This window comes from Solanum stenotomum, chromosome 8, assembly GCF_019186545.1.
Source record: "Solanum stenotomum isolate F172 chromosome 8, ASM1918654v1, whole genome shotgun sequence".
Classification (NCBI taxonomy): Eukaryota; Viridiplantae; Streptophyta; class Magnoliopsida; order Solanales; family Solanaceae; genus Solanum; species Solanum stenotomum.
In genome coordinates, this window is record NC_064289.1 from 10679126 (window position 1) to 10706762 (window position 27637).

General features: G+C 29.8%; 3 protein-coding genes across 3 annotated transcripts; 2 read left to right on the forward strand and 1 right to left on the reverse strand.

Moving 5' to 3' along the window:
• Positions 1-636: 636 nt before the first annotated feature.
• On the forward strand, positions 637-2757 carry LOC125873455 (protein DEEPER ROOTING 1-like). The gene is made up of 4 exons (XM_049554394.1): positions 637-703; positions 1763-2346; positions 2454-2616; positions 2738-2757. Exons 1-4 carry the CDS (start codon positions 637-639, stop codon positions 2755-2757), a joined length of 834 nt encoding a protein of 277 aa, XP_049410351.1.
• Positions 2758-4141: 1384 nt separating this feature from the next.
• LOC125872503 (sm-like protein LSM1B) lies at positions 4142-8266 on the forward strand. The gene is made up of 5 exons (XM_049553241.1): positions 4142-4427; positions 5991-6059; positions 6137-6252; positions 6368-6430; positions 7598-8266. The coding sequence occupies exons 1-5, from the start codon at positions 4367-4369 to the stop codon at positions 7673-7675; spliced, it is 387 nt and encodes a 128-aa protein (XP_049409198.1). The 5' UTR covers positions 4142-4366; the 3' UTR covers positions 7676-8266.
• A 2415-nt stretch (positions 8267-10681) lies between these two features.
• On the reverse strand, positions 10682-12901 carry LOC125872489 (exocyst complex component EXO70A1-like). Its single transcript, XM_049553226.1, has one exon. The coding sequence runs from the start codon at positions 12759-12761 to the stop codon at positions 10971-10973; it is 1791 nt and encodes a 596-aa protein (XP_049409183.1). The 5' UTR covers positions 12762-12901; the 3' UTR covers positions 10682-10970.
• Positions 12902-27637: the final 14736 nt, after the last annotated feature.

Genomic DNA, 27637 nt, shown 5'->3' on the forward strand with positions numbered 1-27637 from the left:
TAACTACTCATGTTATTAACCTTTGGATATAGCTAATGGTTTCTTTGAAATTAATACTATTGTTAAAAAGAATTACTTAAAATTTATGCCTAAAAGGATGCCACAAGATTAGGATTAATGTTGAATATATGTCATGGATTGATGCATTTCTAGACTTATCTTTTTCAATATATTTTGGTTAAACACACTCTCCCATGTGTCTATCTTTGTACTAAAATGCGTTGTTCCATTTTTGTCCATATAATTATACAAATTAGCCTAGTTGGTACTGTGTACATACTTTTTACACCTTTAAATTGATGAACATAGACATTTTTTCTACTATCAACTTGGGTGGTAGACAAATTTAGGAACTTGAACCATACAATATAATTAATCAACATTCTCATGACCATCTTTATTTATTACTGTATGTATTACTAGCAAAACCTCACTTCTTATTGCTTCTAGGATCTGCCATATACGCTCTACATCTCTTTTTATTACACAATTTGTATTTGTCTACAAAGTGGTTTAATTTCTTCAAATATGAAGGTTGGTATAATTAAGTTAGCATATATATTTTTTTAATTATAGTAATTAATGTTATGTGTTTTGGAGGTTTTGTTTATAATTTGGTTGTTGTTTTGGGGTTTCATGCAGTTGTTTAGCTGGATGCAAAATAAGTTTAATGGTGGACAAGGGAACAAAGTTCAAACCAAAAGTAAGTTTTTCTTTCCCCTTCCCTTTTTAGTTGTTGTTCTTCCTATGGATCTAAAGCTGACATGCATGCTATGACTGCGATAAAAAGCAGTTTTTAGCGTTGATAAATATGTACATTAATAAGAGTACTCAAATATTTCCTATCATTAGATTCAATATCGCTATAAGCTTTAGTAGCATTTACGAAGAGAGCTAGTAAAACATATATTTTGCGACAATTAAATTATTATATATATATATATATATGTCTTGTTGAAAGTGAATACCGGGGCGTAGCTATACTCTTGTTAGAGTTTCCAATTGGACACCCTTCGTCAGAAAACTATCCGTATATATAAATAAAATACTCATAAACAAAGTGGTTAAACAATATATTTTAAACACCCTTGACACAACAATATGTTGTAGCCCATTGGTTTCAAGCACCTTGAAAGAGCCAAGACATGTAAACTTAAAAATGTTTGTGTGTTTGAAAGAGCCAAGACATGTAAACTTAAAGTGTTTGTGTGTTTGAATCTCACTAGCAACAACTTTTTTTCACTTTCTCATTTGTCCAAAAAAAATTCTAGACATCCTTCGTGAAATTTCTGGCTCATGATTTTACTACAAAACAAACGATGACTGACCAGCTAGCTATCATGGATGTTAATATATATATATTTCTCTTCAAAACACTAGCAAGCTGATTTAATCATATATTTTCCCATCTACAAGACAATACATTTCGAAATCTGAGAACATGCTGGAGTGTCTCCATGCAACATATCAAGGTTCCTTCGAGTCAATTAAGAAGCGGTTGGAGTATACATAATATAATCAACCGATTCAACTGAACCAATATTTTTAACACATGCCATATATATATAAAAAAAAAAATTTCAACAAAACATTATGTACGTGTTAAAAAATCTATTCAGTAAGCTCAAACCATTCGTAAATCGTACAATGACATGTCAAATCATAAACTTCAAGTAATGAATCCGCTTGATTCAAAAAGTTGCCTTTTAAGTGGAAAATTGTTTAATTTATTTCTAACTCTATTTATATATATACATTACAGAACAGCCGAGTAAAGAACCTCGAAATGACGAATTCAACGGTTGGCCTGATTCATTATTAGCTATTGGAACGTTTGGTGCCAGCAGCAGTTCTCTAAAACCAAAAAACCAAAATGATAACTCAGAGGACGTGAATTATTACAATGAGGAAAGTTCCTCTCCAGATTTAGCGGAATTCACACCTGAAGAAGTTGGCAAATTACAAAAAGAATTAACAAAATTACTATCCAAAAAACCCGCGGCTGCTGCTAAATTAGCACCAGCCGAAGGTCGACAGGATGGTAATCTCCCGTTAGACAGATTCCTAAATTGCCCCTCAAGTTTGGAAGTCGATCGAAGAACTTCAAGCAGATTTAGCAGTACTAATTCGGAGAATTATGAAAATCTTGATGAGGAAGAAATTGATAGGACTATTAGAGCAATTATTGGAAGATGCAAGGACCATGTTTGCAAAACCAATAATAAAAAAACAGTAAATGGGATGAAATCCGTAACATTTCTCCTCAAGAAAATGTTTGTTTGCTCAAGTGGTTTCGCACCTACTCCTAACTTGCGAGATACATTTCCCGAATCGAGAATGGAGAAGGTAAATAAATTTAAGTTACGTGCAATTTCATATGTTATCATGAGTCAAATAATATTATATTTGATTAAAATTTTAAAATTTATCTAATGTGAAAATTTGTGTTGCAGCTTTTAAGGACAATACTTTCGAAGAAAATAATTCCTGAAAGTGCGTCTAGAATATCAACAAAGAGATATTTAGAGGACCGATGTGCACCAAAGGAAGAAGTGGAAGAGAAAAAACGAGACAAAACTTGTGATGGATCTAAATGGGTCAAAACCGATTCGGATTGTGAGTATAATTTAATTTAATTCAATTTAATTTATATACTAAGTTTTAAATTTAAACAATTATTTTCTTTGCTTAATTAATCTCACTATTTGACAATTTTTTTTGCTTTTTTTTTTTGCAGTTATTGTTCTGGAAATTTGATAGACCTCTATGGGTAAATAAATGGGATTTTTTTTTGTTTTTTTGGGTAGGATACTTCTTATTTTTCCATGGTTGTATTAATAATATACTCACAATTGATGCAACACATGTTGTGTAATACGGAAGAATCTTGCGTTTTGTACGTTTGGGAGATTTTAATTTTTTCGATGAGATATTTAGTTAAAAAGAATAATCTTTTCTAGTCTTTTATTTTTGGCTATAACATTGTTTTTAATGGATTAATAGTATGAAAAATGTCTAATTTTTGTCGGAATGTATTTGTATTTGTGCATTGGTAATCAAATACATATTTATCAAATGGGAAAATTATGCGGTTAAACAAACTTATATTACTTAATTACTCATCATAGTTATAGTTTGTTATAATTATCACTCGTGACTAACATTATACATTAATTACGTGGGTTGACTTCGAATTTGTATAATTAGCCACGTTTGTATATGTATAATTCGCCAGAATATACAAATACATCTGTATATTATACAATTATCTAACCGATATACATATACAATTGGATTTTGTTTTTGAAAATCCGTCTCTTTATTTTGAATCTTATCATAAGTGTTGCAATGCTCACATATGAAACTCATGTTTCATTATGGAAGATTTAAATAATATAGAGAGTGATTTTAGCTCAATCAACCTTATTTAAAAAGATTATGATCTAGATAAATATCGTAGAGACTAATTTATTTCAATTACCTTAATTAAAAAGATTTTGTGCACAATTATTTTTACTTAGTTATTTTGTATTTGTATTTTCTTTTTGTCATCATTTTAATCGACAAATACATTTGATACATGCGATAACAAATTAAAAGAGTAGCTATGAATTGTTAATATTAAAATTGCACCTAAAAGACTTAATAACGATCAAATGTTAGTTAGTTCTAAAAATTTCTCATTCTATAATTACGAAATTATTTCAGTAATCACATAAACATTTTAAAAATAACTATGTACTATAAAATTAGCTTTTTGATCTCAAACATTTATCACTTACACCTCAATAGTTGTCAATATAGCATATTTGTTCAGAATCAAAAATCATTTATTCACACAAAAACTCACCTAATTTCATATAAAAGTCACAAGAATTCCATTTTTTTTCTCAAACAAAAAAAAAGCAATAATAAAAAGTCACAATGATATAGAAAATATAAAATATAAAATATTTCATAAGCCTTTTATTTCTTACCCATCTACCAAACTTTATTAAACGCTCGATTATAAATATATAAAATCTATACGTTAATTAGTGATTACATATAACCCCAACATATATTTCGATTATTTTGTAAATTAGATCATTATCTCATATTTTAAGGGGGTGAATGAATATTTTTTTTAAAGCAGAAATCAAAATAAGTAGAGTGTACCTCCCCCCATATTTGGGGATAGGCCGAAATTAGGGTTAGGGATTTGCAGATCTGAGAATTAGGGTTTTTTTTTGTTTATCACTGAAGTAGTGAGGGCCCTGTTAGTGTAGAAGAAGGTAATTTTGAGCTGCCAATGCAATTTGAATTGAAATCGGGAAAAAATTCGGCTAATTTTGGACACCGGAAAAGCTAATTTATAAGCATATCAATGTCTTGGGCAAGTCCAGAAGATATTTATCTCTCTACTTCTCTTGCTAGCTATCTTGATAGTGAGTTCCTTTCTCTTCTCATGCTTCATTGTGTTTTTGGTGTTTTTTCTTTTTGCCTATTGTAAAGTTGATACTAATTCGAGTGGATCAAATAGAGCAGAATGGTTGTAGAGGATTGAAGTTTGATGCTAATAATATGTTTTAAGTCATTTTTGTTAATAAAAATTGGATCTTGGTGTAATGTTCAGAATGTGTATGTTCTCACTTAATTGTGCCACTGGTTCTTCAATCTTTGATTGCGGTTCTGTTAGTTGTTGGTGCTAGTAGAATTTCTGAATTAGAATTCCGTTGAGATTATGTGATGAGGCTACATGAGCTCATAAAGGCTTGGTTATTAATGAATTTTGCTGGTTTGAGTAACTGTTTATTTATTGTCTATCGAAAAGAAATAGCCTTACTGGAGTAGTTTGATCTACTTGAATTCAAATAACACATTTGTTATCTCTTTCTATTTTCTTAGCTCATAAGTTAATGATAGAATTTTGATCTAAGTACCTTCTTTAATGGAAGGAGAGAATACCAGGAAGATGTTGAAAGTGTAAATATTTTCCTCCTCTTAAGAAATCAAAGAGGAGATGAGATTCCTCCTCTTGAATGTAGAATATATCTTGGAAGATGTTGAAATAGTGAAGGTTTTTCTTTAGTTTAAGAAAATCAAATGGGGAGATGAGATACCTTGGAGTCCCCTCTTGAATGTACAATATATTTTGTATAGTGTTCCATCGTTAGAACTTAAGACTATTTTATCGGAGAGGGTGAGGTGTTGTTTTGAAATAAATGATATAAAGATTTAGCTTTAAAATTATTTCACTCTTTTCTGTTCAACCCTAGAATTTGTCTGTTCTGGAGGAATGATGATCCTGTTAATTTCGAGGGTGACTAGCATTTGATAAGGGTATAGAAGTGATAGTAATGGATATCCTCAATAGGTGGATGGTATATGTGGCCTCCAGACTTCCTATATGAAGCATTGACGTCTCAAGTGCTATATCTCAGTGATCTAGCTTGGTGAACTTTTTTCTTCATCTTTCTTCCCCCTCTGATATTTTTCATTTTTCCTAGTAAAATGTCAAACACCGCTTCAAGAAACTCGCATACCCTGTGAGTAGAACAGTGATCCAGACACAATACTATTTAGAAGTAACTCATTCAAATCTACATCAATAGAAGTGGTTTTGTCACACTGCTTTCTTATATTCTGTTCAGCTACTAATCACACATAGTCTGCTTGCAAGCTCTGATCTATAGGCAGATATATTCCTGTAAATTGATCAATTTGCTATCTTACATCCTTGACGTAGTTGTTACTGAATGGGTTGCTAGCATCTAAATTTAGAACTTTTGGGGGTTATGATATGTTGTGGAGAAAGCTGCTTATAAAAGCATAAGAGTAGAGGAATTTAAATCACTATATGCATTTAGAAAACTAACTACAAGTTGTCATAGTTTTTTTTTTGGAACTTGGTAACTTGTCATAGTTTTATAGCACAACTTATCCTGTTGTTAGCTCCCTAGTCCCTATTTCTTTCTTTTTCTTATTTTAACTTGGCATATCCTTCACAGAGAAACTTCTAGTGTTGCTGCGAGATGGGCGGAAGCTTTTGGGGACGCTTCGTTCTTTTGACCAATTTGGTAGGGTTCTCTTGTCATGACTTCAGCTTAACAACAATAAATAACCAGCTAAAGGAAATGTTATCTTCCATTTGTAGCTAATGCTGTTCTAGAAGGTGCGTGTGAGCGTGTTATTGTTGGTGAAATCTACTGTGATATTCCATTAGGTCTTTATATTATACGAGGGGAAAATGTCGTGTTAATTGGCGAGTTGGTATGCATTGATCTTTCTCTCTCTCTCTCCTCAATATTTTCTTTTAGATGAGTTTTTTTTTTCTACTTAGTATACCTGCACTTTTTTGCTCATAGATTTTGTTCTGATTGATAAGGATGTAGATAAGGAGGAACTTCCACCCCACATGACTCGTGTCCCAGAAGCTGAGATAAGAAGGGTATGAACCCATTGCTCTTTATCTGACTAATATAGATATGTAATTAGGTTCATGTTGGAACATGAGAATGCCATGGGTCCATCATTTGTTTGCAACTAGGTTTAAATTTTTGTTGACATGTTTAACTCCTAATCTGAGTTTCACTCTTAGAGTATATTTGAATATACCCTACTGTAAAGTAGAAGTGTCAACTTTCCAGCAACTCCAACTCACATACATATGCCTCTCTCAGATTCTGAGGCATTACCCATCTTTGCCCAAAAATACTGAAATACAAGCTCCAATGGCCAAAAGCTACTACTTCTATAGAATATAGTTAAAGCTTGAATTCCATAATGAAATGTTATTCTTGAAACTCATGAATATACTAGGGCCTCATTTGTTTCATTTAAAGATTAAGGCGACCTTTATTAAAAAAAAGATTAAGATATCTAAACCTAATTGCTCATCTAAATATTAATATGTGCATTCAGATTTAGATAGTGAATTTGAATGTACATGTGAGTATAATATGTTGTATTAACAGTTATATGACAATTGGTAGTGGTGATGACTAGCGGTGGTGGTTGTGGCTGTCGATTGAGATTGTGTTGGGTGATGGTGGTGGTTATGGGTGGTGATGGTGATTGTCAGATAGATTAATAGAGGTAGTTGGTGGTGGCAATAATAATTGTGGTGACCGATAGTGAGCTAATGATGGTGGTGAATAATGAGTAATGACAGTGATTGATGATATACGTTGATGGTTGATGGTGGTAAGTGACTGTTGATTAGTTGTGATGATTGTAAATAATGGCTTAGGTGGTGAGTGGTGACAACTGGCTGTAGTGATTGGGCTACAGTTATGATGTTATAAATCTTAATAATTCAGATCTAGTAAAACTCATATAACAGTTGTAAAATTTAAAAACAGACAGTTAAGGATTTAAGATATGAGTAGTTAAGATTTAGACCTAAAAAACAAACAAACTTGATGATTGAGATCTGAATGATCAACATTAAGATAATTAAGTGCAAACAAATGTCTTATTATTTGAAATCATACATTAGTGTTGTATAATAATGTTTGTTCTATTTCCTTTTATTTTATATCTGATTTTAAGTGAATTATCGAGATATCATCTGCCTTTCAACTTCTGTTTGATTCTGTCTAATTGTGGATATCAGGCCCAAAAAGCAGAAAGGGAGGCTACAGATCTTAAAGGTACAATGAGAAAGAGGATGGAATTCCTTGATATGGATTGAAGTTTCTTGATCATATCAGGTTCAGCTTGGATTCATGCCATGCCTCTGCAAATATTATCGCGGTTGCTTGGTGGTGGCAAAAAGTAACTACGACCTGGTTTCTCTTTCCTCACTGGCTGTACCCTGTATCTGTAAGTGTTCATTGTAACATCTACAGTACATGATTGTTGCTGGGTCGGGAATAGAGTTGTTATTATCTTCTTATGTTTCCTCTGTTAAGTGTTTCGAGTATGGTTGGTCCGCTCATCTTCCTGGTAGTACGGGTACTTGACCTGTTGATGGTATGGAGAACGTTAGACTGCAAACGTTGGTAAAAGTGATCTAAGGTTCTTCCACTTTTAACTTATTTTAGTATAGAAGAATGTAACTTCTATGGTTAATTGTATAGACTGAAATCAGGATTCTGAATATTATCCCGTTAAAAAGACAGTTCACTTTGTTTATATTTTGTGTGTCGATTGTTAATGCGCTCCTTCGGAACTAGGGGCAAGGCTACACACTATCCTCCCCAGACCCCACCCGTAGGATTACATTTGGTATGTAGTTGTAGTTGTAATTGGTGATGTGATCTTTTGAAAACTATTTTACCTATATAAGCTTTGGTAAGTCTGATATTATCACATTTATCGAAATTGTTATTTCTAGGAAAACAAGTTTTTTTAAAATGAGAAAAATTACTTTTCGAGTGTAAGTTGGAAAAATAAGTTTCATAAGTGGCATTCTAACATTGATTCCTCTGTAGCCCCCCTCCCATCCACCCCACAGTGGTATTTGTTCTAGATGGTTCACAAATACTTCTAGGATAATATTTTATTTTATATACTAACAAAAGAAAATAAACAAAATATTCACTTAAAAACATTTTCTTTTGTACCAAACGCATTCTATTGTAACATGAACCTGAATAAAGCCGTTGACCATCCAAATTTGGACAACAATTTAGCCATCGTTAAAAATTCTTAATTTATTAAATATGGGTCGTGAAGACTTATAATTGGTTTATAGTGCATAGAGAATTGACGTTTATATACGTTCAATACCAGAAACAAAGCAAGACAGTTATTAATTTTGATTACGAGAAAAAGAATTCAGCTAAAAGCAAAAAAGAATTATTGTTATTTTGGTTTAAATTTTTCCAAAATATGTAGTTGCATTCAATATTTATATTATGTTATATTTTATTTATCATGATTAAATCCTTTTTTTTTAGGGGGGTGGGGTGGGGATAATCTAGAGCTTCAACTCTTCCATATTTCACAGTCGTCGAGGTCTTGCTGGTCGGTGATTTTGGCTAGGAAATAAATACAACATTTAAAGACGTGGTCATTTTGTAATTCAATTCTTGAATTTCAAAGTCAGTCAAATTTCTTTATTTTCAGCCTTAACTCATTCAAAAATATTGAAACACCAAAATTGATTGACCAGAAGAAAGTCTAGTAGTACATAATTGACTAGTCAATGCTTTCTTATTTGACTTACAAAGATGACTCTTATTTCCCTCTTTGTTTTTTTTTAACCCGATCTTGACTAATTTCATCGAATACCTATGGACTTCCACCACCAACATAGAACTTATACTCAAATGCTATTAGTTCAAAACAAGGTTATCTGATGATAATAATTTTGGGATCATAACCATGAAAGATTATTCACATTCCAGCACTCAAGGGTGTGGCATAGTGGTCAATGAAGTGGTTGAGAATTTTGAGGTCAACTTTGAGGTCTCAGGTTCAAAACTCAATGGAGACAAAGAAAACACTAGATAAATAATAACATAACCCCAATCGTCCCTTATTATAACGTGGCGAAGTAACATTCCCAAAAGAGAGAAGATAATCAATTAATAAAGCATTTTCCATATTGGGGGTCGACAAACCAAGTTCTCTATACTTTATACTATCTCATGAAGTGTTTGTTTGTTTATTCACCAAACCTACAACAAGCTAGGGGAAAATTCTATGTTACTCATTCTGACTTGTTCCCCAGAATACATTTGAATCTTCGTGGACCATTACATCTCTTGTAATTGGCGGCTGAAGACAAACTTAGACCATTGAAAATTGAACATTGATGAATCGAAGTGTCACCCTTATTTGACCTTTCAAATGAACGGAAGCAGAATTCGAAAAAAAATCATGTTAGGAAAGACTCCTGTGTATAGGGCACGTTACAGAGACACGATGAATACGATGTAAAATGAAGATATGTGGAAAGATTGCAACTGCAAATGATATACTTACACAAAGGGTAAACTAACAATCTGAAGCACTACAGAGAGCAAATTAACATAATGCTCAAGTAAAAGCAAGCAGGAAGTATCCACTTATAGTGTGTTCTAACTGTAGCAAATTATAAGAGTTTCAATTATTCTTCTTTTTATGAGATAAGGTAAGCATTCATGTTTGAGAGTATTAAACATTTAAAGTGATTGGTAATGTTCTCTTGATCTCCAACAACAGCTAATAAGCACCACTTATCCTTCTTTTATTGTTTTTTGTAAAGTATAAGCACTACTTACCCTATGTCCCTATCAGTAAAAGGGCACAAGTCACAGCTAAGCAAAAAGCTCCAATAGTTCTGTATGGTGCTTTACCAAATACATCAGCAGATTGTCATACTGCAACAACTTCCAGTGTTATAGTTGGAAAATCATCAAGAACTGTTGTCATTTCACTGATAAAGACCTTAACTTGTAAGCAGAAGAATAAATCAAGGGAAATACTATGCAACAACAACGATATACCTAGTGTAATCCCACAAGTGGGGTTTGAGGAGGGTAGGATGTACGCAAACCTTACCCTCGGCTCAAAAGAAGCAAGGGAATACCATAAACTATGATATTGTTAATGGAATTTTGAAATCAAGTTTGATATAAAGTAATCAGTTGTTAGGGATATTGACCTTAGAAATGTTGCCTTCAATGTTCAGATTATATTAAGCACCTGATAAGATGCATGGGCTTAGAGGGTGACCTGCAAGGATAAACGAAACTATGTACTCGTGATCTTGATGGCTCAAAAATTTCTGAGTAAAAACCAAATGCACCAATTCAGATATGGACAAAATGAAATAAAATCTAAAATATGGAAGAAATACAACAACACCGCGCTTACAGGGCAGGAGCATTTAGGCAGAGGCGGAGACTATCATAGATACAGCTGATCTTACCAAAATTTTCTGCTTTGCGGCTTTGCCCGACAATACCTTAACTCCAGAACCTCAGCTCCTCCTAAATGACTCCAGAAAAAAATTCAAAGAATGTCCTAAGGTTCTAATTAGTGGAATTTATATCCTTTCATTCAGATCTTCTTCTTATGTGCTGTGAAACTTGGTACCCCTCGAAGAAATCCAAGACAGCAGTCTCAATGTCCTCACCGGAATACTTGATATAGTTTTCTGGATGCCTCCCACTCTCAATATGACTCCTGAACCTTCCGAGAAATGATCTATAAGCTGGGATCAACTTCTCAGATACAGAAATACGCAGCTCCTCTCGGAGCTGGGTATCCGGTATCAACCAGGTGGACTGAGTCCTATGTACCTCTTCAAACATAGCATTGAAGGTCTTAAACCGCTCTCTCAACGCACTCTTAGACACCCCAGATGAAAAACTGCCTTTAACATGTAAACCCTCATCTCGCAAGCAATGCAAAACATTAACCCAGGTTGATCTCTGGTAGTTGGTAGCTGCTTGCCTAAATTTCCCTGTTAATTTCCTTAAACAATCATCCCCTACCATCTCCCTTAGCTCAGGTGACCCTTTAATCTTCTGGACAATATAATGTACATTGTTCATCATAAATATATGTGTCAATGAAGTATCTCTATAGCACTTAGACTTACCTTCCAAATTGAACTGCAAAATCACAGCAATCCAGATCAAATGCAGCGCCAACGGGGTCTGTGATTCTAACTCCGCAAAATCCATATCAGGAGTGTTAGGATCACTCGAATACCTTGACCCTGTTGATGGCTTTGAGACAATCAATTCAGACATGGTCTGTTTGTAGTCTGAGATTAAACTTATGTAGTTCATAACATACCTAGTCAAGGGATGAATTGTCCCTCCAGGTACAGGAACCTTGGAAGGTTCTCGAAGCACTGCATTTTCAAATTCAGATAATATCCCTCTTGCAGCCTCCGCTAACCTAGATAATATCTCTACAGCTTGAACCCTAATTGACTCCGAAGATTTTGAATCGAAAACAATCTCAATGTCCACTAGTAAATCCGATAAAGCATCATGAAGATCCAATATCTTAAACAACTTCTCCGGTGATCTCCGACTAATGCTAATGGCTTCAGCAAAATTGAATAGCTGAATAGCTGGACCTTTGATAGTCTCCATGAAACAAGCATCGTCCGTGCCAGTACCTAAACCTTCGAAGATTTGCTCACAGAGTTTCTTCTCACTAGCGAAAAGTATCCGAACGCATACTTTTGCAGCTCGTATCCACCGCCGGATCTTCGTTTCTAGAATTTCCCATTCTAATCTCTGGATATCTCCGATACTCAGCTTCTCTATCCCAAGCTTGCGGAAACTCGAGTCCACTGCAGACTTCCGTACACTGCCATACACCTGAATACACTCCCGAAGATATCCGGCCAAAATCATTCGCTCGGCGATGCATCGGAGATCATAAATTGCATCAGAAGGCATTAGATCGATTTCACGAATGCTATTTGTAGGTCGATAACTACAGCTGCTGTTACTCTCTTGATGCTCCAAGTCCTTGGTCAACGGCGAGTCATCCTCGTAGTCTTCTTCAGGCAAAGGACTACTGTCAGTAAGAGATTCAGCTTCCATAGGAGTCGTATGAGCTATGAGTATATTCCGAAACTCATCTTCAAGCCGAGCCATAGCGATCTGGATCGCACTATTAGCTTTGTTCTGGTCATCGGAAAGTGTAGCAAACTCCATCGACCGTTGGATTTCATCAACAGCTTGCAAGTACCGCTCGATCTCATATCGATCTCCGGCGAAGATCATCTTCTCTCTAGCATCTTCCGACGCCGTGGAATCCCACCGGAGTATTATCTTCTCAGCTGACTCAAACGCAACAACGTCGTTTCCCGGTGGCTCCATTTTAACCTTTGAAATTTCGGAATCTCGAAAATAATTTGTGAGCTTAGAGAATCGAAATGAATGAATGATAATGAGAAATTTAAAAATGGAGGCGAAGGTGAATTTGAGAGTTTATTTTTTTCTTCTTTTTGAGAAATTAAAGTGATGAATTTGTATTTGAATAGGTACTAATAATAGTGTCTGAAATTTAAAAATTACTAGTATATATTTTCTCTACCGTTTGAAAATGGACTTTTGGAAAAAAGTAAAATTAATGATTTCACCGGCGGAAGAATCATTTGAATATTCCGATGGCCGATTCAAATGGATTTTATCTTTAATTTTAGAGGACAAAGTAAAAACAAAGAGAGAAGTGACGATTAGTTTCATCCTGAATTAATTACAATCTTAAAAATATTATTTTATTTTATTAATTTAACTTAAATACACTCTTGATTGAATAACATGAGTGAAATATATTTTTAAAATATTTTCAACACTTCTTTTGGCTTTTAATTAAGAGTTTCATGTTTTTACAAGACTTTGAGACCGATCGAGGTGTATCCAAATTGAGATAGTCAAGTATGGAGGTGTTTTTAAGGCTGTCAATAGTATAAAAATGAAACTAATAATTTACTTCGAGTTCAAGGGGGGTTTCGATACTTCTCTCTAAAAATAAATAGAGAAGTATTGAAAACACTCATGAAATTATTAGTTTCATGTGTAAAACTATTAACAGCTTTAAAAACACTCTTTTATTAGACAGATTGAACTTAAATTCACCCTCGATTCTGCAACATGAGTAAAATACACACTCAAATTCTCATCAAGTTTAGAAGTATTTTCAAAACTTCTCTCGACTATTAAGAGTTTCATGTTCCTACATGAGTTTGAGATAATTTACTATGTCATATGGCATATCGAGAGTGTATTTAAGTTTAATTCATCAAGTAAAGAAATATTTTTTAAAACTATCGATAATATGAAGACGAAACTAATAATTTACTTTAAATTCAAAAAGATATTTTTAATACTTCTTTCATATCAGACAAAATTTGTGTGTCGGGGGGGGGGGGGGNNNNGGAGGCTTTTGTCCTATATATGCGCATACTCTTTTTTACTGGACAAAAAAAGACNTTTCATGTGTAAAACTATTAACAGCTTTAAAAACACTCTTTTATTAGACAGATTGAACTTAAATTCACCCTCGATTCTGCAACATGAGTAAAATACACACTCAAATTCTCATCAAGTTTAGAAGTATTTTCAAAACTTCTCTCGACTATTAAGAGTTTCATGTTCCTACATGAGTTTGAGATAATTTACTATGTCATACAGCATATCGAGAGTGTATCTAAATTTAATTCATCAAGTAAAGAAATATTTTTAAAACTATCGATAATACGAAGACGAAACTAATAATTTACTTTAAATTCAAAGATATTTTTATTACTTCTTTCATATCAGACAAAATTTGTGGGGGGGGAGTAGGGAGGCTTTTGTCCTATATATGCGCATACTCTTTTTTACTGGGCAAAAAAAGACAATATAGGCTCATGTCCTAATTTTTTATGCGGCTTGGAGTCAAATAATTTTTTTTTAATCGTAAATACAAGAATTTTTTTTTAAAAATTATATATTTAAAAATATATGAAAATATTATTAATTATAATTTAAGATATATTACAAAAAAAATCACACTAAGAAAATTATTTATTTAAATTTCAAAATTTGAAATGTCCCACATAAATGAGATGAGACGAATAAAATAATAAATTTTAGAGTAAATGTCATTTTACCTAATTTTTCGAGTTTGAAAAAATAATTTTTTTTTCATGTTTGGAATGGGTTAATAAATCTCCTTAGATTTTAAATTAATGATTAAAAATAAATTGGATCATTATATGTATTTATCCTTTTGACTTCGCCAATTTAAAGAAACTCATATAAAGTGTTATATCAAGTCGGTTTGACTTATAATAGTTTAGTGACTCTTTGATGAGTGATAATGTATTGTTATTATTCATGATTAAGCTATATAAATAAATATGAAAATACATGTTATTAATTAAATATAAATATATGATGTGAATAAGTGTTTATCACCTAATCGCTTGAATAACTAATCAAACACAAGAAAAGTAAAGAAACCAATTTCAAAAAATATTTTCTTCCCTACTAAAAAAATCCTAAGGTTTTCAAAACATTATTTTTTCCATTAACAAAGAAAAACAATAAGGCATCTTTTCATTGAAAATATTTTTTTTGCTTTGAGAAGTCTCAAAAATCTAAAATAATACGTATTAAATTATCCAAGCTTTTCCATATCATAGCTGCTATATTAACTTGAGAAATTTTATGAGGTACGCAGAATTTTTTATAAACGATATAATACTTATAATTTTTTTTGTTACCAATATAAAGAAGATAAGTAATTAAGAATTTAATGAAGTCAACTTGAAGTTAATGAAAATTAGTCGACAGTATTCACGTGCTAGCTGCTGCACGATATGGTTGATTTGGTGGTAATTAATTTCCAAATTCCAAACAATTAATTAATGGAATGGAAATTAAGTTAAAAATCGAAATTTAGTTTTTGTAACTTTTTATCATAGTTTCTCTCTTTAAATAAAAAATTTGAAAATATTATTTTCTTCTATTTAATTTATAAATGGACATAAGAGATTAGCAAAATCAAAGTATTTATAATAGTTCTCTGAATTTGAAATGACATTCAATTAATAATTTTATGCATGTTTTGAACTTCGAGATTGAATAACTTATTTTGTCCTTACAATTATATTATAATGCAAATATAAGACATAAGTACATACATTTTTGTTTTGTTTTTTCTATGTACATATTTCGAACCTAAACCATAAAAGAGTATGTATTATCGTATTAAATTAATAGTATCGCATAAATTGAAACAAATAAATTGCTTCTCCCCTTGTAGCTGGCAGGCAATAATTAACTGACACCAAATGAATATTTAAAGAGGCAAATCTGGAATTGCACGAGTGCTAGTTATATAATTAGTTTTAATTAACAACTCCTATTAGTAAATACTTAATAAATTCATCATCTCAAAGACGTGTCCCATCATTAATTAATCTCTGTTTAGAGTAATTGTTTCGGTTGGTTTGATTTTAAAGTTTATTAATTTGACTTATCGATTATCGGTTATCGACTTGTAATTATGTTAAATTGTTATAGAACTATTAATTTATCGATTTGTCTTAGAAATAAGTTGACTAACCAAATGAAATGAGTTGAGAGATAGCATCTTCCTCAAAAGCAAGTACTGATATCTTGTAGTATAATCGAAATTTTGAGGCAGTGAGAAATGAAGTATGAAACCAAACACTAAGTCAATGACTTTATATACCAAATATAATAAATATAATTTATTAATTTACTATCGCGTTATCGATTAACTTATTAATGAAAAAACCTCAAACCGTTAAAAACTGATAACCCAATATAAAAAAAATGATCAAAACCGCTACTAAAATCACTAAATCAATAACTCATTATCGATAAGTCAATAACTTTTTTCCAATTTAGATTAGAGGTTCCGATTTGAGGTTGTATAATAACTTTCTTTCAATTTAAATTAGTGGTCCCTATTTGAGGTTGTATATATTTTATTTGAGCTCTGGAGCATTTTGATACGCCCTGCTTTGAGATCCTCCCCCAACACGATCAAGTTTTGAGAACATTGTTAATATGACTAAACACATTTAATTTTCATGAATTAATGAAAGGTATCTTTTTTATCGTTTTATATGAAAAATATGTTACATCTTTAAACTATTTATCATTAAATATAAAATAACAATATAAGCTTAACACAATATGGGTTTAACTACATAGTGGAACGATTGATAATTATAGTAAATTTATGAAATTTTACAAACAAAATGATTTAAAAAAATGCATGTTTGCAAGAATAAAACTCTAACTTATAATAAATTCGATTTATTCGTTGAAAAATATAATATTCACGTCCTCGTCACTAGTTTAAATGGAAGTTTGTAGATGTAATACCATGTCTTCTCAATTTTATTTTATTTTTGTTTAAGAAACATTAAATAGAAGAGTTACAATAAATTTTACTTTAAAAAAATATCCCACGTATATGTTTGTCGCCTGACACAAATTTTTAATTCGATTTTAAAAGTACACCACAAAGCCGTCCAAAAGTGAGATAAGAATTTTGCACTTAGTTTTAGCCTATCTTCTGAAAAAAAAAACTTATAAGAAAAATATTTAATTTTTTTGCCATTTAATTGAATTGGAAGTAAATGGTTATGATTGTTGTGAATAACACATAGTGAAAATTAATTGGTAAACAATTGGAGCAAAATATATTGTGTAATAGACTATAGTAGTCCATTTTGATTTCATCGATCGATTGTGTCATTCAAAAATAGTACAATGTAGAACTAGATTAGTGTTGTTTAATGGAACTCATAGAAAAATTAAAATTCTATGAACTTCAGATTAAATGGGAGGTATCAAATAAATGGGTAAGATTGAATTTGAGCAAATTAAAATCAGTTGAATTAATAAATGAGTGAGTTATTGATCGATCCAAAGTTAGTTGAATTGAAATTAATTGGCTGAAATTGGGTAAAATGCAAACTGCTTTATATTATAGGTGTATTCGTTTGGGGAATCTTAGTAGGTTAAGTGTGTTTGGTACAAAGGAAAATGTTTTCCTAGAAAATATTTTCTTGGAAAACAAGTTGATTTCTAACTTATGTTTTTCATGTTTTTTTTTTCTTCCCCTCTTTATAATTTTGGATCAATTTAACATTTTAGCTTTTTATAATTTGTTCATTTTAGAAAGGATTTTGTGTTCTGAAGATTTGTAGAAATTGGTGTGGTTAATGGTTCCGGCGATGTTAAGTTCGGAGGAAACAAAATACTTGTTGAAGAATAGGATCGATAAGTCCATTTATTTGTTTGAAACAATGAAAGAAATTTGGAGATAAGTAGAAAACCCTCCGAAAAAAGCTTCTTTTTTTTTGTCCAACAACGGTAAATGAATAAATGGGGATGAAGATGACTCTTAGTTAGATTAAAACTTGACATTTTCAATATTTTTTGAAGACTTCACGCTCTTAAAATATGTGTATCACACACACTTTGAACAAAAATGCCACGTAGGATGACAAGTCAAAAAAAGAGTTTAAAATATCAAGTTTCAATAGGTTTAGGGGTTCAGTTGGTAAAGGGTTGAGTAGAAAGGTCCAGAATACAAACTCACACAAGTATAAGGGTCCATCAGACCATTTCGCCAATAATAATTACACCATGGTACATTACAGTTTACATGTGATTTAACTTTTATAGTCATTATTACTTTTAGGTGTATCTTATTAATATTTCAAGTTCTATTTCACATTTTATGTAGATATATTTTTTAAACACATGTGATGCACGCATATCGCATACTAAATAGTACAAATATTTTAAAATTTCAAGAATTTGAATTAAATATTTTAGTCTAAATAAAAATACAAATAGAAAATTAAATTTAAAAAGCAATAGAGAAAAAGCACACAAAACAATTAAGGAGAAAAACTATTCAATAATAATAATAATAAGTAAATAAATAAAACCAAGATAAAAGAATAAAAAATTGAGTCCATCAAACCCCTCGATTTATATCCAATAAAGGGTAGTATGAAAAAATTGTTTATTGTACCTCATTAGAAAAGTTACAGTGCTTTAAAAGGTCATAACCCGTCGAAAAAATTATAATCCTTCATTGTGAAAAAGTGACTGCTTTTAATATAATATAAATAAATAAACAATTATGGAGATATACTAAATCGGGTTTATGATTAATCAAAAGGGGATCGATAATTTAAAGTTACTATTCGTGTCGTTTGAATTTTATCAAATGTTCATGAAGTGACAACGTTTTATGTTAATTTTAATTATTTAATCAACTTACATATTTGTTTTACACTTGATCTTTTAGTAGAATAAAAAAAATTGTTTTTATTTTCAATTGGTTGAGTAACGTAAAATTGGAGGAATAAATTAATCAAACATAATTTTTGAAGATGTAGATCTTTGAACTATATAAATCCATTGATAGTATTTTTGTTAAAAAAAAACAGGCGACGAAAGCGACACAATTTAAGATAGAGCCGTCAATATGGACTAGGCCCGTAGGGCCGGCTTGACCTAACCCGTGATTTGATAGGGCTGGGCTACGATTTTCATAGCCCATTTAAGAAAAGGATTTTTTAGCCAGGCCTGAATAAGTATGCCGATTTATGGGGCTTGAGAAATATGGATAGGGCCGACCCGTGGGCTAAATAAAAATTAATTAAAAAATAAAAATAAAATAGAGTATTAAAAATAACAAGAATCTAAACTCAAAATCTGTTAAAAGTTTGAAATATTACAATTTAAATATAAATTATGTTTATAAAATATGTACTACATAAAATGAAAATTTCCTAAAATTTCTAGGGAATCACTACATAGGCCGTAACCTATGGAATGTTGTCATAGTTATGTGTTTTATTATGATCATTGTAAAACAATTAGGTTAATATTTCTATTTAGCTATTTATGCTTTTACTTGAAATCAAACTTAATAAATATTATAAAGATAATTTTATTTGTGGATTTGATTAACAAGTAGTAACAATAACACACTGTAATATTGTCTTATCAATATTTATGATAATATTTTTAAATTATAATTTAATTTGAAAAATTATAAAAAAATATACTTTTAAAAAAAAAGGGTTGGCCCGGTAAAGCCCAAAGCTCACGTACTTGTGGGTTGGGTCGATTATTTTCTGGCCCACAACAAAAATGGGCTAGCCCGATTTGACTCGTAAAATTTCAAAGTCTGTATAAATTAACTCTGATAGGGTGGAATCAGCCCATATTGACAGCTCTAACTTAAGATAACGGAAAGAGAATAAAAAAAGCAAAATAAGAATGGAACTGACTATTATTATTTTTTACCTTAAGATAACTTTTCATTGGAAGTGGGTAAAAAAAAATGAGTGGGCCCGTTTATTATTTTTTTTAAAAAAAATCTTCATGTTTTTTTAATTAAAATTTTCCCTCTTAATATCAAGGTGTTTCTTTTTTTCCTTTGTAACTCAAAAAAAAAAATGCATATTCCATAAATAAATAAAAATCTTAACATACATTTGTAATTTTACCCTTTTATAGCTCCTACCTTGAATTTAATATATTTTTAATTTTTTTTCTTAATTTAAAAGTAACAAATTTCGATCTACTATAATGGGTAATATTATCAAATACTGTTGTTGTTTTGGTGATATTAAATTATCATTCAGTTTTTTTCTCTACTTTAATTTGTTTAGATAATGGACAACTTTCAGAATATATCGGGAAAAAAAATATAAAATAATTTTCAAACTTGAAATACATTGATGATAACACTTGTCATCATAATATTATCTTGCTTCTTCTACTCTACATAGATAAATTCAATTTTTCTCTTTAATAATACAATAAATAGCTTTTTAGGTAAGCATTTCTAAGTTTTCACACATCGATTACGATATAAATTGATTAATGTATATAACTACGTAAACTAAAGAGTAGTATGAACAATTACTTTTAAAGTGCATTTTCTGTGATTTATGAGAAGTTTACATGAGATAAATTACTCGTGGCATTTAATAATTACATCCTGGTATTTATCAAAATACATAAATTATTCGTGGCATGTAATATTTCATTTCTATACATCACAATTCACAAATTACTTGTAGCACGTAATAATTACACCCTAATGCATAAGTATTCACAAATTACTTGTGGTATGTAATAATTATACTCTGATACATCACAATTCACAAAGTACTCGCGGTATATAATAATTATAATGTGGTACATTACAATTTACATGTGATGTAACTTTTATAGTCATTGTTACCTTTAGGTGTATCTTATTAATTATTCAAATTCTATTTTACATCTTATGTAGATTAGTTTTTAAACACGTGTGTTGCACGTGTATCCCATGCTAAATAGTATAAATATTTTAAAATTTTAACAATTGGAACTAAATATTTTAGTCTAAATACAAATACAAAATAAATTTAAAAAGTCTAATAGGAAAAAAAAACAAAAGAAAAAGTATTCAAAATAATAATAATAATAGAAAAAAACACAAAAGAAAAAGTATTAAAAAAAATAAAAATTAATATATTTTAATTGCTCCGATTGTTATTTTATCCATTTGATTGCTCCTTCCTTGAATTTAATATGTTTTAATTTTTCTTTCTTAATTTGAAAGTAACAAATTTCAATCTACTTTAATGGATAGTTGTCAACTACTATTTTTGTTTTGGTGATATTTATTAATGATCATTCAATTTCTTTCTCTACTCTAATTTGTTTAAATAATAGACAATTTTCAAAATATATGGAATAAAAAAGTAATTACTATAAAATATTTTCAATCTTTAAATGTATTGATGATATCACTTGTCATGATAGTATCATCTTGCTTCTTCTGCTCTACATAGACAATTTCAATTATGTTTCCTCAGTAATACTAAAATAGCTTTTTAGGTGAGCTTTTCTAAGGTGTTACCTATCAATTACAATATATATTGATTAATGTATATAACTACATAAACTAAAGAGTAACAATATAATTTGAAAAATTATAATAAATTTGTATATGGGAAATAAACAAATTCTCGTGATAATTTTTTGTATAATTTTTTTTCACTAACTTTTAAAGTGCATTGATGCAGTTACGAAGTCAGATATTTTCTATGGTTGTTTGAGGAGTTTATATCTGACAAATTACTCGTGACATTTAATAATCACATTATGATATATCAAAATACGTAAATTATTCATGGCGTGTAATACTTTCAATTTGATTGATCACAAGTCACAAATTACTCGTGGCACGTAATAATTACAACCTGAGACGTAATTATTCACATGTTACTTGTGGACTGTGCTATGTAGTAATTACATTCTGATACATCACAGTTCACAAATTACTCGTGGCATATAATAATTACACGATGCTACATTACAATTCACATATGATTTAACTTATATCGTCATTGTTACCTTTAGGTGTATCTTATTAATATTCCAAATTCAGTTTAACATTTTATGTAGATTAGTTTTCAAACACGTGCAACGCACGTGTATCACATGTTAAATAGTATAAACATTTTAAAAGTTTAAGAATTTGAACTGAATATTTTAGTCTAAATAAATATACAAATATAAAATTAAATTTAAAAGTCTAATAGAGAGAAAGCACACAAAAAAAAGAAAAGAAGAAGCAATAATAATAATAATAAATCAAGATAAAAGAATAAAAAATCATGCCTACTGAACCTCTCGATTTATATACAATAAAATAGTATGAACAACTGCTTATTGTGCCTTATCATAAAAGTCACAACGCTTTAGAAAGTCACGATCCTTAAAAAAAATCACAATCCTTCAATTCGAAAAAAATGTCTGCTTTTAATATAATATATATAAATATGGAGATATACTAAATGGGGTATCTGATTATTCAAAAGGGGATCAATAATTTTAAGTTACTATTTGTGTCGTTTGAATTTTATCAGATGTTCCTGAATCGGCAACATTTTATGTTAATTTTAATTATTTAATCAACTTACATATGTATTCTAAGCTTGATTTTTTTTATATAAGAAAAAAATATTCTTTTTTAATTGGTTGAATAACATAAAACAATATTAAAAGATAATTAAATTCATCAAAAATAATTCTTGAAGATGTAAATTTTTGAATTTTATAAATTCATGTTAAAACATGTGGGTGATAGAGGCGACACAAATTAGGATAACGAAAAGAGAATAAAAAAGTAAATAAGAACAGAGCTGGCTATTATTATTATTGACCTTGAGATAACTTTTCATCGGAAGTAGACTAAAAAAAATGAGTAGGCCCGATTATTATTTGCCTAAAAATCTTCATATTTGTTTGAATTAAAATTTTCCCTCTTAATACGAAGGAGTTTTTTTTTCCTTTGTAACTCAAAAAAATTGCATATTCCAAAAAGAAATAAAAAATTTAAACATACATTTGTTATTTTATCCTTTTGATAGCTCCTAGAATTTAATAATCTAAATTTTATTTAATAATTTATGTAGATTAGTTTTCAAACACATGCATTGCACGTTTATTGTATGCTATATAGAATAAATATTTTATAAGTTTATGAATTTAAACTAAATATTTTTTTCTAAATAAAAATATAAATAGAAAATTAAATTTAAATTTAAAAAGTCTAATAGAGAGAAAACACATACAAAAAAATCAAGAAGAAAAAATATTCAAAAATAATAATAATAATAAACCAAGATAAAATAATTAAAAATCGAGCTCAGTGAACCCCTCGATTTCTATTCAATAAATGGTAGTATGTACAACTGTTTATTGTGCCTTATCAAAAAAGTCACAACCCTTTGAAAAAATTACATTTCTTCGAAAAAGTCACAATTCTTCCATATGAAAAAGTTTTCGCTTTTAATATAAAATAAATAAATGAGTATAGAGATATACTAAATAGGGTGCTTTTAGTTAAGGATGATAAATTTATAATAGTTATCATTCAAATTACGAGGTGATTTTAATAGCTTTTTTAATATGTTTCAGTTTATGTTAATTATTTTTCTTAATCTATATGAAAATGGATTCAGCATCTCAAACATATTGGATTTCTAAATAATAATTTGATTTAATGTTATTATTAAGGGCTTATTTCAATTCATGTTTAAAAATAAATCCGTCTATGATATTTTTATAAAAAAGAATAATTGGGGTGATAAAGGCAACACAAATTAAGTTAATGAAAACTGACTTGAAAGAGCAAAGTAAGAATAAATCCGACTATTATTATTCTTGACCTTGAAATAACTTCTCATTGAAAGTAGACAAAAAAAAAAGGTAGCCCTGATTATTATATTTTTTTAAAAAAAATCTTCATAATTTTTTAATTAAGAATTTCCCTCTTAATATCAAAGAGTTTTTTTCCTCCGTAACTCAACAAAAAAAAATGCATCTTCCAAAATAAATAAATGAATCTTAACATACATTTGTTATTTTATCCTTCTGATAGATCCTACCTTGAATTTAAAATATTTTTATTTTATTTTTTTCCTTAATCTGAAAGAAACAAATTTCAATCTACTTTAATAGATAGTTATCAGATATTTTTTTTGTATTGGTGATATTTAATGAATAAATTGCTTTTTAAGTGAGTTTTTCTAAGTTTTCACACACCGATTAATATAAATTGATTAATGTGTACAATTACATAAACTAAAGAGTAACAAAATAATCTGAAAAATTATAATTAAATTTTTGTTTGTGAAATAAACAAATTCTCGTGATGATTTTGTGTATAATTTTTTCTTCACTAACTTTTAAAGTGCACTGATGTAGTTACGAAGCCTGATAATTTTTATGGTTGTCAGAGGAGTTTACATGAGACAAATTTATCGTGGTATGTAATAACTACATCTTGATATATCAAAATACACAAATTATTTTTCACATGTAATAATTACATTTTGATACATCACAAATTATTCGTGTCATGCAATAATTACACCATGATACATAACTATTTACAAATTACTTGTGTTATGTAATAATTACATCATGATATATCACAATTCATAAATTACTTGTGGCATATAATAATTGCACTGTGGTAATGTACAATTAACATGTGATTTAACTTTAATAGTCATTGTTACCTTTATGTGTATTTTATTAATATTTCAAATTCTATTTAACATTTTATGTAGATTAGTTTTCAAACACGTGTGTTGTGTTGCATGTGTATCACATGCTAAATAGTATAAATATTTTAATAGTTTAAGAATTTGAACTAAATATTTTGGTCTAAATAAAAATACAAATAGAAATCAAATTTAGAAAGGTTAATAGAGAGAAAACAAAAAAAATAATTAAGAAGAGAAAATATTTAAATAATAATAATAATAATAAATCATGATAAAAGAATAAAAAATCGAGCACACTGAACCTCTCGATTTATATCCGACAAATTGCTTATTGTGTCTTATCAGAATAGTCACAAGTCACAACCATTCGAAAAAGTCATAATCTTTTAATATGAAAAAGTGTCTACTTTTAATATAATATAAAGGGATAAGGGTTTGAAAAATATCTCAACTTTCGTCGAATTTGTTGTTGCAATACTAAACTTTCATGAGGACCTATTTCCTCCCTAGACTATTTAATACCGTATTTTTTACCCCCTGAACTATTTAATAGTGTATTTTAAAAGTATATATGTGCCCACGTGGACACATTACTATTTATAATTTTGCATTATTTTTTATGTCCACGTGGACAAATATATATGTTTAAAATACGGTATTAAATAGTCTAGGGAGGTAATAGGTCCTCATGAAAGTTTAGTATCGCAACAACAAATTTGCCAAAATTGGAATATTTTTCAGACCCTTATCCCTAATATAAATAAATAAATAAATAAATAAATATAGAGATATACTAAATGAGGCAGTTTTTAGTTGAGATTGTTATAATAGTTTAATACTCAAATTATATATATATTTTAGTTAAAAATATTATAATAACTTGACAGTTAGAAGTTAATGCTTTGGAGTCTTTTTCTTTTTTCTTGTCCTTTTGCATTTACTTTTTGCCTTACAATTATTTCTTCCTGTTTATCTGACATTTGATTTCTTCTTCTAATTTAAGTTTTTCATTTGTTTATTTATGAAGAGTTTTTGAGACTCATTAAAGTTTTCTAAAGTTTTCATTCATGTGTATTTAGTTGCTCAGTAGAGTCACCATCTAATTTTACGAAAAATTAAAATATTATTTTCAAAGGCATTTTTGAAATTTTTTATTTTAAATCAAAAACGAGTAAAGATTCAAATAATTTTTTAAGAAAGGAATTAAGCATCTCAAAATATCTGCAAACATGATTGTTGGTGGATTAAACATTTTGATTAAAATGTAACTTTTCAAATGAATTTCTTTGATAATATATAAAACTTAACATAATTTGAAAAAATAAATAAATTTATTTATCATTTTCTTGTTCTCTTTGTTAAATTTATTTATCATTTTCTTGTTCTCTTTGTTTCAGAGGATGAAACGATTACAATGTTTATATTTTAAATACTTTAACTTTTAATCATGTTTATCCGAATTAAGACAATGAACTAAATAATTAGTCTTAATTTTTAAACATGAATTGAAATAAGCCCTTGTTTAATAATTTGAAAGGACATGAAAATACTTGAGTCATTTCGAAAGCTCAATTCACTATTTTTCTAATACTAAATCAATTTATTATTTATAAATCTAATATGTTTGAGATGCTAAATCCACTTTCATATGGATTAAGCAAAACTGGAATTAAAGTAAAATGAGCAAAATATTAATAAAGCCATTATATATCCAGAATTTTCTTTAGGGATTCATCGAAGTAAAAAAATGTTAGAATTGACATCAATATCTACTACAAATAAATAAGTGAGAATAAGAAGGCAACCTCATGGTCAACGTGCTTGCCGCTATATAGGTAGTCTAGGAATTACATAAAAAATAAAATTGATTAGTTATTTTATAAATTCAGGCTTCAAAAGTTATACTATTGTCTCAATTGGCCAAAATTTCTTTTCTGATTTTCCACTCAATATCGATTAAATTCGAATCTCGCACTGTAGGGTGACATGACTTTTGTTAAATTTCACTTGTGTCCTATGACAATACTTTTGTAGTTTACAATTTTGCCCTTGGTATTTTGTTTCTTTGATTGTTTTGTTCATTTTGGTAATTAAAGCCACCTCTTCGTCCCTTTTTAAAAAGTCACATATGAACTTTATATGTTATCTTGTAGTTTGCAAGTATATAAATTTATAGGCATAATACATATATTAACCCCTAAACTTGGCTTCAAATTTTAACTTTGACCTCTAACTTTCATAATGCACAAATAGGCACTTTAACTATCCTATCTTTAAATAAATAAACACACGATTTTTGGAGTCAAAGAGCGTGAAATGCAAACGCTCCCACGTGTATTAGTGAGCCACTCAATGGCTGCCAACTAATTAAATATTTTACACATCATTTTAGAACTAAAAAAAATCAAAATTAATTTTAATTTATATACAATAATCAAAATTAATTCCTCCTAATGGTTTTGCTAGCTTGGAGCTCATTGGGTCTGTTTTCATGGGGTTTGGGGGGTCATTTGGTTGCTGTTTTGTGTCTGGTTCGAGCTTGCTGGTTGCAGTAGTGTTGTTTCGTGATGATTCTCGCCGGAGATGGCGGATCTGATGGGTTTGGGGTCGGGTATTTGGTGGGTTTAGCGAGCTCGAAGCTAGTTCGCTTCATGGGTTGTGCTCCGGTGTGAGGAAGAAGGAGAACGGCTGGGTTGGAGGTACTTGTTTGGGGGTCATTTGGTGGTGGCGTTTTGCCTGAAAAAGAAGAAAATGAACGGGGGTTTTGGGTTGTCGGAGATTGGCCGGAATTCGGGGGGTAGAGTTGTCATTTCAGCATTTTTTTACTATTGTTTTTGTTGCAAAATTATTTCAGAGCAGCCCATAAATATGGGAAGACATGAGAATCAATGAACTTCTCCTTCTTTTCTTTAGTTAAAGTGTATTGTGCTTTAAGTTGTCAAATACTTAATGGAAAAAAAAGGTGTTTTATGTATTGTGATTGTCATAGTGAATAGCAAATTACAATTATGAATTTTTGGAGGCTAAAAAATGAACATACAGTGCTAAAAATTATTAAGTAAAATGGTACACTTAAAGTGTTTGATAAATTGTCTGAATGAATTTTTTAGAGATTTTTGTCAAATT

Coding starts and splice junctions, on each gene's coding strand:
- LOC125873455 (XM_049554394.1), top strand. CDS start 637: ATGCAGTTGTTTAGCTGGATGCAAAATAAGTTTAATGGTGGACAAGGG. Junction 704..1,762: donor GAACAAAGTTCAAACCAAAA/GTAAGTTTTTCT, acceptor TATACATTACAG/AACAGCCGAGTAAAGAACCT. Junction 2,617..2,737: donor GGTCAAAACCGATTCGGATT/GTGAGTATAATT, acceptor TTTTTTTTGCAG/TTATTGTTCTGGAAATTTGA.
- LOC125872503 (XM_049553241.1), top strand. CDS start 4,367: ATGTCTTGGGCAAGTCCAGAAGATATTTATCTCTCTACTTCTCTTGCT. Junction 4,428..5,990: donor TCTTGCTAGCTATCTTGATA/GTGAGTTCCTTT, acceptor TATCCTTCACAG/AGAAACTTCTAGTGTTGCTG. Junction 6,253..6,367: donor TCGTGTTAATTGGCGAGTTG/GTATGCATTGAT, acceptor CTGATTGATAAG/GATGTAGATAAGGAGGAACT.
- LOC125872489 (XM_049553226.1), bottom strand. CDS start 12,761: ATGGAGCCACCGGGAAACGACGTTGTTGCGTTTGAGTCAGCTGAGAAG.